The sequence below is a fragment of the Sarcophilus harrisii genome, chromosome 5 (assembly GCF_902635505.1).
Source record: "Sarcophilus harrisii chromosome 5, mSarHar1.11, whole genome shotgun sequence".
Classification (NCBI taxonomy): Eukaryota; Metazoa; Chordata; class Mammalia; order Dasyuromorphia; family Dasyuridae; genus Sarcophilus; species Sarcophilus harrisii.
The window spans coordinates 70,298,945-70,311,884 of NC_045430.1; the positions used below are offsets into that span (position 1 = coordinate 70,298,945).

The 12,940-nt window shown below is 33.5% G+C and overlaps 1 protein-coding gene across 1 annotated transcript in view; it reads right to left on the bottom strand.

Moving 5' to 3' along the window:
• Positions 1-1,083: 1,083 nt before the first annotated feature.
• Positions 1,084-12,940, bottom strand: part of RAP1B (RAP1B, member of RAS oncogene family) — a 48,031-nt gene continuing 36,174 nt past the window's right edge. Inside the window, exons 4-8 of the mRNA XM_031940744.1 lie at positions 11,105-11,161; positions 9,830-9,970; positions 4,014-4,157; positions 3,342-3,457; positions 1,084-2,408 (exon numbers count right to left, since the gene is read on the bottom strand). Coding sequence (XP_031796604.1) covers positions 3,371-3,457; positions 4,014-4,157; positions 9,830-9,970; positions 11,105-11,161 — 429 coding nt within the window. The 3' untranslated portion in view covers positions 1,084-2,408; positions 3,342-3,370. The remainder of the gene's footprint in view (positions 2,409-3,341; positions 3,458-4,013; positions 4,158-9,829; positions 9,971-11,104; positions 11,162-12,940) is intronic.

Here is a 12,940-nt window from a genome sequence, read left to right on the forward strand (position 1 = left end):
ACCCCTCTCCCCCCAAATAAATTAATTACAGTATTATTCACTTATCTTAATAGTAGGCTTAGGTTAGAAAAAAGGGACCTGAGATATCACATGCTCTAAACAACCCTATTTTAAACAGATAAGGAAACCTGAGAGGCTGTATTACTTGGGCTCATTTGGAATACATCTATTATGAAATATAGAACTATTATTCTCCTAGTTAGCACTTTTAAATTTCATCTTCTCAACTTGTCCCAAGTGACTGATATGATCCTACTTTTATTTGAGCAGATCACATATTTCTTAAACCAAATGAAAACCTTTGGTTGTAGAATGTTTACATGGTGCTCATTCTTGGACTATAAGGAAACAATACAGTAGACAGAAATCCTGAGATCAAATTTCACCTTTCCCCTCATTACTATCACTTGGGTGATAGTGGACAGGTGAGAGGAACTTCTCTGGACTCCAGTTGCTCCACCTATAAAAATGAGAAGATTGGATGGGATGACTGCTAAAAAACATTCTAACACTTACTCTATGATCCATGATATCCTCAAAGTTAAGCTATGAAAACATCTTACAATGTTCTATTCCAATAGTACAGATCTGGAGGCTATGCCTAAATCAGAGCATTACTCCTATTAAAAGTTGATATTCTTATACAGTTGATTGCTATGAAAACTCAATTGGCAGAACTTTTCACAAATGGGCAACAAATTACAGTGTATCTTCAAGACAAAAACAAATCTTGTTTCCATCTTAAAAGAAAGTAGTACATAATTCTACTTCATTCAAAAACATTTATAACCATGATATGCTAAGTATAATTTCATCCTATATAAAAACTATAAAATAACGTGTCAAATTATTTGTAACCGCCTACCCATACTCTCCAAAAGAACTGCCAAACATTACCAAAAAATGTTCATAAGTGATATTGATCAAGTTACAAAATGCTTTTCCAGGAAAAGATTTAAAGGTGGCTATGTGAATATTAAAATAATACTAAGCAAAATATGACATCTTTCATTCCTGCCATTATTGAGAACTTGGCTTGCCCAAATGGTAAATTATGAAACCACACTGTGCAGAATGCACCCATTACATTTAAAAAAGTTAAACCCATATTTATTTACTAGCACTGTTAAAACATTACACAAAACATTCAAGTGGCAGATAATTATAATGCAAGCCCTTGCATGGCAATCCAAATTTATTGAACTACTGATGCTAAGTTATACAAAATTGCACCACTTTAATTAAGGCTTTTAGTTTACATTTGGCCACCTCAAAGTAGTTGTAACATTAGGTTGGTCAATTTAAATACTGTGGCTCCCTGTTGGATATACACACGATCTTTACACCCAAACGTTAAATGCATACAAAGCAACAAGGCATTGTTAAATAAATCAGCAAAAAGTTAGTTACTGCAACTTAGGCCCTGTGACCAATTACACATGATTAAAAATACTTCCCACATTCACATCCACAGTACTCTTCCACCATTTAACATCTCAACCAAAACGTTACACATGTGAAACAATCACTAACAGGCAAAAGTACTAAACCTGCATATTTGGTATTGCAAATACACTTATGCATGAGCAAGCAAGGGATTCACAGTGAGAATCTACAGCTGCAGAAGCCTGGAAATGATTTACAAAATTGTTAAATCATTAAAAAATTATCTGAAAATATACACTTCTTGTTGTAGACCCCCACTGTACACACAACTATAAACATTGTTCCCTATGTAAACAAAAAGGAAACATACAATAAAAGATTGAAAAGTCTGGACATTTCCTTCCCAACAGATATTAAAGGCAACGTCTTTTATCTAAGACATTATACTGAGAGGACTATCTTATTTTTAAAGACAAGATCACTGTCTCCACAGGTTTTTCAAAAAATTAAAAAAACTATATAGCTGTGTTAATCAAAGCGCTTTTGTACAATGATGATGACCTTGTATTTCTTTAAAAAAAAAAATTACAATAAGCTACAAATATCAAAGAAGCAAAGTTATCTGGAGTAGTCTATATAGGAGCTCTTTGGACTTTCTTTTATTATGCTAAAATAGTGGTGCTTTTAGAATTTACATTATTGTACTCTCCAATAGAAAGCATGGGGCATGTTAAAGTATACAGTACAACATTTTCATAATGTACAACATTGGTGGATGAACAATGTCTCTTAGCAATAATACTGGATGTAGCCTCTGGTTTTACCAGTTGCATACTCAGACTACTATAAGTAAAAATCTCTCATGACACTGCAAAGTGATTAGAATGTGCAAACTGATAATAGTAGCTTTCATCCACTTCTTAAAGGGTACCACCACAGGAAAGTCCGTTTAAGATGTTGGTAGATTTAATTAAAGTTGGAATGCTGCTGGCACTGTTGAATTGGGCAACAGTTCTTCAGACCTGAAAGAATTAAGACATGATCTGAAAACATCTTGAGAAAAATTTAAAACATTAAGAATCATATTAAGGGAGTAACTAACAAGATTTCTGCCCCGCAAGTATAAGAATGCTACCCTTTAAAATTTTTTCTTTGTACTTGGATATCTATTTGTGGATTGGACACACACAGTTGGGAGCAATTTTTCCACTGCTTTATTGTCTAATCCACCCTCTTACTTGAAACCATAAGCATTGGTGTACTGAGAAGACCTGGCTAAGTCATTACAGACTGAGACAGACTTAACTTCCTCATCTGTAAGATGAAGTTCTCCATTTCAGCTCTATTCTGATATCACAGGCAGAGTGTCCAATATTTCATAATTTAAGGCTGGAGTTTATATGTTAAACATAATCTTAAAAATTAATTTATGTCAAACAGTAAGGACACAGCAAAATACATTTTAAAAAATTATCAAAGAATGTGAAATTACATGACAATATTTAAATAAAGGCTGTTTTCCCTAAAAAGTACAATTAGCCATGGAATTATCCAAATGCATGTAACTAGCTCATTAATAGCAGCTTTACAAATTCCAATAGAATATCAATAACATAACTGGCAATGGTGATGATAACCCAGAATCACAAATATATTACACAAGCAATTTTCTATCTAAAAAAATCAAGCAAATATAGAATAATAACTTTTAGAAATATTTCTAGTAAAACTTTTGGTGTTTGAATGTGTAAACTTCAGCTATCTGGAAGATCAACTTATGCATCCTTACCTTTTGCTAGATATGACTTCTTGTTTTGCTCTGTTACTGAAATACCATACTAATCTAATAATTATTCTTTTTGAGGTTAAAAAAAAATCTTTTACTTAGGTTCTCCATGTAACAGTAATTTAAGAAACTAAAGGTGAAAGATAAAAGAAGTATCTATTAGACATACCTGGCTCAGAGCTACAATGCATCTGTATATTAAAGCAATTGACATGAAGACTTTTTACGTGCCTTCCCAGGCACTGGAGTTTTTCTGTTAATTTGCCGTACTAGGTCATAAAAGATCTGCAAATATAAATGTGATTCAGTTAATAAATAAAAATGAAAATAATGCATGGTTGTTCACCAAGAAAGCAAACATACACTTACTTAATATGAATGTATTATAGCAGCCAAATTTATCTGATTGCTCTAAGACATCCATTTCAACTAGGATGTTGCCTAGCACGCACATAGATCTGGCATTCCAGGGAAATATTTATGGTCTCTTTTTAGAGATATCTGAGAGAAGAAATTTTCCTCCCTTGATACTTCTATTCCCACAGGCTATGCCATGAAAACTCGATCTCTATTAGATCAGGAAAGTCTGTAGGTTGCTAGAAGATAAATCTGGCTAAGTAAAGAGAAGATCCCATAGGGATGTTTTTTAATCTTAATTTGCAATATGAAGAATTGGCAGAGGAAGTATTCATACCAACATATCACTGATCATTGAAATTACTGAAGTTTGAGGAAACAATCCAAAAAAAATCTCTAAAACTTTTCCTGGTATTTTATGGCATATTCCCACCCCCATCCCCCCTTATGTTAAGATTTTCAAAAATATAGACATTAATCTTACCTCATTAACGTTTATCTTTGATTTAGCGGAAGATTCTAAGAATGCACAGTTGTTCCATTGTCTTGCTAGGTTCTGTCCTTGCTCTTTACCTACGACTCTTTCATCTTCCAAGTCACACTTATTACCAACAAGAATCATTGGCACCTAAAAAGTCATTTTTGAGAGATTTGTCAAATGGACCCCAACAAATATCAAAGGAATGAAGATTTCAAACCATGTCTAAGCTTTTAAACATAAGTTTTGAAAAACTACGTCTCTAAATCAACTACTCCTCTTAACATTTTCATTACTGATATAAGATTGTAGCATTTGGAGTTAAGAAGCACCTAGAGATTAATTTTGTCCAATGCCTTTCACTTTATAGATGAGGAAACTAGTACCAAACATGAAAGGACTTCCTTGACAGCACACAAATAATACAACTGGAAATCAAACTCAGGTGTCATGACCAAATTCCGAGTTATTTCCACCATACCGTATCATTTAGCATATTTTAGAAGTTGATTTAATTTGGATTTAATGTAAACTAAAAATCTGACATCATAAAACATGTTAACTCTCTTAAGATAAAAACACTAGTATTTTTTGTCAATTTTCCTGCTATGCTGCTCCATGGTTTTGTAGGACAGTTAAAATGAAAATAATCAATCTCAACAAGATTATGGCAATTACCCTTTTCCCTCCCATACAAGAACAAATTTGGCTACAGCAAAAGACATTATCTGCATCAGAACTATACTTTAAGAAGATTCAGAGTACTAGTTCATTCATCCTTATGCCTGAAGGAAGATTTAGGATTATTGTGTGCTATTAAACTCATGTGCACTTAAAATATATATTTATAATCTAGTAAAAAAAAAAAATTCATGGGGATTATGTTTAGTAAAATGATAGGAAAAAACCCACTCATTTCAACTCCCCTTCCAGAAGTGCCTGTCAGATATAGTTATTAAACTATATCTCTAATACAATGTAAGCATACCATTTAAAAACATCTGATTTGCCTTTCCCCATTGCTGGCACTTTTTGTTAGTTTTGCTATGAGTGGGAACCACTTCATATGTGAGGATATAGCTTCTAGATAACCTAGGTTTAGGAATGGAAGAAAGGAGGAAACGCTAAAAAGTAGGATCTTCAACTAATTCTGGGGTCAAGATGCCTACATTTGATTACTCTTCTGCTTATTGAATCCTCCTTTTACAAATTCATCAAATATAAAAGTGTATGCTCTCACATTGCTTTAAAAAATACTAATTTGGATTAACTGGCATCATCTTTCAAGTAGTTTATTTTCTAATACAGGGAGACAAAATAGTTTCTAACTGCAAGTCAGACAGACAAACCCCACCGTCCTAGGTATAGAGATAGAGAGCAATCTGTTAACTATATTGGTTTCTGATGACAAACTATGACAGTGCCAAGGGCTTTGGTGATAAGAACTTTCTCTGCCAGGTCTTTAGTAACTGTGACATCCCCCTCAATGAGAGTTCCAAGAGTTGAGAAGAGAAACAAGGCTGATTGTATGGTCAGTGCAGATACTTCTTGGGCTTTGGAGCAAAAAAGGCTATTTTCACCCAACCTCTCAGGGTAGGTAAGTTGTTTAACCCTCCTGGTAAATACTACCTCCTTCCTGTTTCCCCCTTGGGATGCACCTTAGTATTTCAGCGAGGCTAGCTGCTGCCTGAGGGTGGCACACGGTTTTGGTGGGGATGAGGGACTTCCTTTTGATGGTGAGAGGGCAAAGAGGTGTTGTTTCCAGAGTTCTTTGGCTTATATGCACATCAAAGCAGTTGGCCAGCTTTGGGGTAGGTATATATGGTATGCCCTTTCCCCACAAAGGTTGGTCTCCTCAAAGGTTACAAGTTTTGGAAGCAGATTTTTTCAAAAAATACTTAAAATTTTTTTCTTTGACTGGCCCTGTGCCCAGAAAAAGAAGGAAATCCCTCTTCCTCTTAATCCTGTTCTGTGCCCAAAGAAGGGAGGATACTACTTCCTCCTGAACTATAGGGCCTTTAAGTTCAACTGCTTCATGGATTAAACAGACTTGTGTACTGCCTTAGAAACCTAACTATAATTTACATCCTTTCTTTGAAAAAAGAAACGCATTCAAAATCCTCAGCAAATGACTTGAAATTTTCTTTTGCAACAAAATCCTTGTAAATTCACAATTACGTATCTTCCCCACCTCCCTATCCCCAGCAATCTGTTTTTATGACAACTAGTTGCGATAAAATTTAGAAATTATTCTGGAATAGAGAACCCAAGATATTAAGAACAAATCATTTTGGAATAGTCATTTAAAGAGAAGATTCAAATTCAAAACAATAGTAGGGAAAAAAAACCACTCAAGTCTCAAAAGTAGTTTGAGATGGAAAAGATTAGGCTGCATGAAACCATAATTCAAAAATCTTAAGTCTAGCAGTCTTTTAGGATAAAATTCAAAGATTATTTCCAAAAGCTTATTCAATGTTCAGCAAGTTGGACAAATCAAATAAAAATTAGATATGACTTAGAAATGAAAGGGGTGGGCTTGTTGAATAGTCTCCCATTAAAAATGAAAATATACTAAACCAGTATGTTTAGGAGAGCTGGTAGTGAAAAATCAACATTCTATTTATGGTTCAAAGTTAATCATCCTAGTTCCTGTTTAAGTTTGCTGAATGAACAATTCTTTCTACTACTCCCACTTGATTGGTCTCACTATATTAGGTACAAAGTTACTTATTTTATTAATTTTTACTGAGCCCTTCTTCCTAATCAGATCTACTTCTCAGCCCCCACTCTAATTCAGTACTTCTCTCTCCCAATTCCTTCTTGTGTGCCTTTAGAAATCCTTCTGTATCCTTAGACTCCTTTATATAGGTCGACTGTTTCAAAACACTCTTGCCTCCTTGGTTTAACTTTTCTCTAAAAATGTCACCTCCCTTAATCACCTTCTTGAAAACAGAAACTATGCTTTCTCAACTAGAAGCGCATATAATTTTGTATTCTAGATTCTCTAGCAACACTACTGTGAATTCTCCACAATCTTTCCTCTTTCAGTCTTCCAACTATCCTTGTGACAATCGTCTGCCAATGCTACTACTGCCCAGATGACTAAAATTGGTCAGGACTTCCTCACCACCTCCAAATACCCATGTCATATTTAGAGGTTCAATGTTCATGTGTTAGTGACCAAATACTCCAACCTAACAAATGCTCAATCTCTAACTTCAACATACAACACAGCATTTTTAGCCAATAGCTGTCTCACAAAACAGCACAAAGATCACTTAACTTCAGGTATCTCACTGACTTCCATGGATGAAATTATCTATCCATATAGATGACTATGAAATCAATTTGCCTAATGTTTCTGTTGCCTAATGGAAAGTCTTAAATCTGTTATTTCACAGGCATGTTGAACTCAACATACCTCAAAATGAACTCAGCATCTTCCCTATCCAAACCCTTTCCTTTTCCCTATTTTACCCAAGGCGACATAAATCTCCAACTTACTTAGACTTGCAGCCAAAATATCATTCTAGTCACCTCGCTTTCACCTTCCACATTTAATCATTTACCAAGTTCTGCTGTTTCTGCCTTCTCACCCCCTAACATTTCTTATATACTCCTCTGACAATGGAAGCACTAGGGTCCAAATCTCACATATCACCCTATGCCTGAATTATTGCAAAAGACTGCTGGGTAGTACCAGATAAATTTTCTACAATCTTTTTTTTTTTTTTTGGCTGAGGCAATTGGGGTTAAGTGACTTGCTCAGGGTCACACAGCTACGAGTGTTAAGTGTGTGAGGTCAAATTTGAACTTCGGTCCTCCTGACTTCAGGGCTCATGTTCTATCTACTGGGCCACCTAGCTGCCTCCCAGGTAAATTTTCAATAAGAACAAAGTTAATGTTAAATTTGTTTTTGTCCTAGAGGTCATTAATTATTTGATGTACAGAGATGTGAAAAAACCAAAAAATAATGGTGTGATAATCTGAAAACAAATCATATTTCTGGGGAAACAAGAACTGTTCTTATATGTAACTTTAACATCCAATAATTGATTTATGTAGAAAAATGAATTAATCAAAAACTAACTAGGTGCTTTAAGAGGGAAACAATTCCTGAATCATTTCAGGAAAACACATCAAAACTAAATCGATGCTAACATACAATAACAGAATTTTATATGTAGTGCTTTTTGAAGTTTATAAAATGCTTATACTTGAGATCTCCTCAACCACCTTATGAAATATTTTGTTCTTGTTCAGGTATTTCAGTCTTGCTTGATCCCATTTGGACTTTTCTTGGTAAAGATAATGAAGTGATTTGCCACTTCCTTTTCCAGTTCATTTTACAGATGAGGAAATTGAGGCAAAACTGAGACAAATTTGTCCAAGGTTAAGTATATGAGAAAGAGAAGCTTTCTTGACTCCAAGGCCACCACTATGATAAACTTAGAGAATCTGGCCTTGATCTTGCAGAGTTGGGAATCAAACACAGGTCTTCTGCAAGTCTAACATTCTTCATGCAACAGCATCAGACAAAACAGAAAATTCTTCAATGTAAACGGAAGTAAGATTTTAAGCAAATAGATTCCAAAAGTTAATCTAAGGCTGATTTCCCATACTTTTGAGTTAATTCACTATCTTTCTGTCTTGATAACCTAAACAAAACATTCACTGTAAAGTCTATAGCACTTAACGGAACCAATCATTTTAAACTCCTAAATTTTGGGTCATACTATTTTTAAAGCCATTTTTAATACTCCTAAAAATAATTTTTTTCAAAAGATACCAAAGCTAAGAAAAAAGTAAAAGTACTCAGATGAGGGAAATTAAAATTTGTATTAAAAAAAACACTATCATATAGAAAACTTAATTTCAGGTGGTTTTCAGGTAGTGAAATATTGGTCAACTTTGGAAATAAAAGTAAACTTCGAATAAACCCAAAAATTGGTTCCTAGATCATATATTTAGGTCAGGAATGAACCTTAAAAAGCCACTGAATCAGATGTCCCATTTTATAGATAACAATAAAATATTTAGCAATTATATAGTATTTTAATGTCTAAAAAGTGCCATATATACATATTAACCTCATCTGATTCTCCTATTTATAGATGAGAAAATAAAACCCAGAGAGATTAGATGACTTGCCCAGAATCACACAACTAAGAAGAGGCAAGATCTGAAGTCGTCTTTTTGACTTCAAGACTAGAGCTATACTAATCATACCTGATGACCTCTAATTTGTTAAATTAAACTAAATCTTTATCATGGGAAAGGAATAAGTGCAAGAAGACATCACAGTGACAGCTGGACCCTTCAGTATTTTTAAATGTGCTGCAGAAAGGGGAGACATCAAGATTTACTCCTCTCTATGTATAATGCACAAGTTTATATCATATCAATTTTATAAGAAAAAACTGTTAACTTGAAATTTAAAACTCAAAGTGAAAGATTTTTATGATTTCTTGTATAGTCATTATCAAAAAGGTTAGGAAATTAAATTTTATTTTAAAACACTGAATTACAGCTTCAGATTATAAAAAGGATTTGAGTGCTACAAAAATTCATTGAAATTTGCACTTAAAAGAAAATAAGATACATATTTGCTGGGTTTTGCTCAGAATCTGCTAAAAATCCTTTTTTTTTTTCTGGCAAGAGTACATCAGGCAATATAATGTTCTTAAGAAATAGCATTAAGAAATGCTAATGCTAACATCCTTTGCAAATAAGAAACTAAGCGATTATACTTTTTAACACTTCCACATTTTAAAAATAATTTACACTTGATTTTAAAATAACACATTTGGAAGTCATCTTACATCATCAGTATCTTTAACTCGAAGTATCTGTTCTCGAAGATCTTGTAAATCATTAAACGTGGACTGTGCTGTGATGGAGTAGACCAATGCAAAGCCTTGTCCATTTTTCATGTATAAATCTCTCATTGCTGTAAATTGTTCCTGTAGTGGAAGGGAAAAGCAGTAAAAGATAATATTGTCTTGATAACTGATCTGACAACTCCAGTTATCAACAAAACTTCACTAATCACTAACATTGTGATATTGTGCAGCATTTCTTTATAATACAGTTGAAATTAAGCAGGTACTAGGAAAATATTAGAATGGGGTGGGGAGCCACATATCTATATCTCCAAAAATATTTTTAAAAATGTAACTATAACAATATTAGGATTAAAGTTACCTGATAATTTTTCTCAAACATCTGACACCTAGTATGTGCCAAGTACAAGAAAAACTATACCTAAGGGCTGTTAGACACCAACTCACCCCCCAACTTACCATTTTACTTAGAGAGAAGTACAAGTTTATACAAAAGAAATAAAAATTTTAATGAAACATTGTCTATTTAGATATGTACTTATAACTGTCAAAGGCACAAGTGATATAGATGGTCTGAGTATTTTCTCTCTACTTGACAGATAAACAGGACCACTGATACCAAATACAGTACTTTTTACCCACTCTTCTCTAATATCTCCAACCACACTAGCAAATTTCTAGTTCTTCATTACATTAATCATTTTTAACAATAAAGATAAATCAATCATTCAAGACTTCTCTTCCCAACAGGTTCATAGTTTTAGGACATACAGAGACTTGGAGTTCTCGTACAGATAAGAAACTGATAGAAAGTAGCAGAATTGTGATACAAACCCCAGGTCTTTGTTCAATGAGTTGTAAAATATACTCTTATCAATTAAAAATACAATTTTAAAAATTTGTTTTAAAAACAGAGTGTCCTATCAATACTACAAAATACTATGAAGAAAATATGCTAACATGCAAAAAGGCACCTGTGATTATTTCCTACTTATATGTATGCTCTATTACTATATGCTGCTTCTGGAAGAGATACATGAGAAATTCAGGAATAATAAAACTTTTTTAAAATATCGATGCCAAGATTGATTTAAGAAATCTGACTATTTTAATGGCTACTATAAAAATGTCACTATAAACACTGGGTTTTATGTAACTTTTCCATATGGAGTTCCCAATATGAAATCACATGTCTGCACAAAATCACCCAAATAATGACAAAATGAGTTTGTTTGAAAACAAATAACCCCATACCGTTCCTGCAGTGTCCAAGATTTCAAGCATGCATTGTTGAGCATCTACTTCAACTTGCTGTTAAAGGAAAAAAAAAACAACAAAAACTGTTTTATATAAAAACTATTTCCATACATATGATGGTAAAGCTTTAAAAAATAAAACAAAACAAAAACAGTCACTCAAACATTTATTGAACACTTACTGTGCAAAACACAACAAATCCAACAGTCCTCCATCCTCAAAGAACCTCTATTCTACCAGGATAAACACTATACACACATATATAAGCATCTACAAAATAGATGAAAGGTGATGGGATAATCAGAAATTAATAGAAATACTCTAGCTAAATTTCAAAAGCCTTGTTTACTCATTATATTTAGAATAGTTAGGAACCATATTTAGAGCATTTTTTAAGGAGCTGGGAAGGGGAGGAAGGAAAATATATATATATAATTAAATACAGTATTTTCTCCCTTTTCATATTATGTCTTTTTCCCTTCACCCTTTTTCTAGGGTGAGCATGTGAAAACTCGGTTTATAAATTTATAATTAAAAAGCAGTTAAAAACAAGGGGGAGAGGAAGATATAGGAAAACAATTGCTGGTGATCAAAAATTCCAACTCTTCACTAATTACGAACAATGAGTTGTTAATATAGCATGAAGTCCACAAACAGAACAATCCACTTTTTATAGAAATTATACCCCATTTTAGCTATTTTATATAATAACTTTGTATTTGTCAGTTTAATTTATGAGAACTTATAAATTTAAAGATCTAACATTCAAGTCAGGTTAACCATTATTAGAGTTTCTGAAGTAGTAGTGATACTTGAAGGGAAAATCTCCCTAAATATCAGAAGGAAAAAAGTAAATTCATTTTAAGAGGTCATTCAATCACTAATGCAGTGTCACCATCCCATATCTAATTCTGTTCATGTTGCTACCCCAGATATTCCTTTATTTTTGAATGTGATTTTAAACTCATGAATAAATTTTGTACAAGAGAATCTGAGGAATACCACAGAACATCCTGGGCTTTGGTTTCCTCCTTCTTTACAGGCCCCAGCTCTAAATCTACAAGCTATTTCATAAATTTCATAATTTCTTATTTTTAATGGATTATTCACAAAATTTCCTTTCTTTGCAAGCAAGATATTTAAGAATTTTCCTTCTTATTCCAAAGATAGATCTTTGGGAGAAAAGGGACAGCCAGGGGACAGCAGTTATCCAATATACCCTAACAGCTACCACTCCCTTCCTCTTTTTCCTCAAGTATCCTTAAGTCCTGTGGCATTTGTGGAACAAAGAGGAACTTTTAAGTATTTCCTTGACTTACTTATTTTTTCAACAAAATTCATCAAGTACCTTTTTGTTAGGTGCTTTTCAAAATTGTTAAATGGGTAATTCCTGCTAACAGTGGATTGTTATCTTCCAAGTAGTACAGACAAACTTGGCCAGTTTACAACTGGTTAAGATAATGGGATTTTGATCACCTAGCAATTGTCCTAGTCAAAATGAAATCATTCCTTACCTCAAAGAGTTTATATTCTATGGAGTATAGACACATGCATAAATGTGAAAGGGACAATTTTAGGAAATGCAAAATAATTGGGGGATGGGGAGCAAGAAGATAGGAGGACATATCTATTGAAGGAGAGCAGGAAAAACTAGAAGATACTAAAAAGGCAGAAGTGAGGCAGGCCTGGAAACACTGATGAATAAATTTCAGAGAAGCTGGCTATATTACATAATAGCCAAGTGTGGTGAGAAATGAGTTATTTCTCACCACTACTGGTTAAAAACAGCTAACATTCTTTCTGGTCTGTCATATTTTGGTCTTTGTGGAGTCA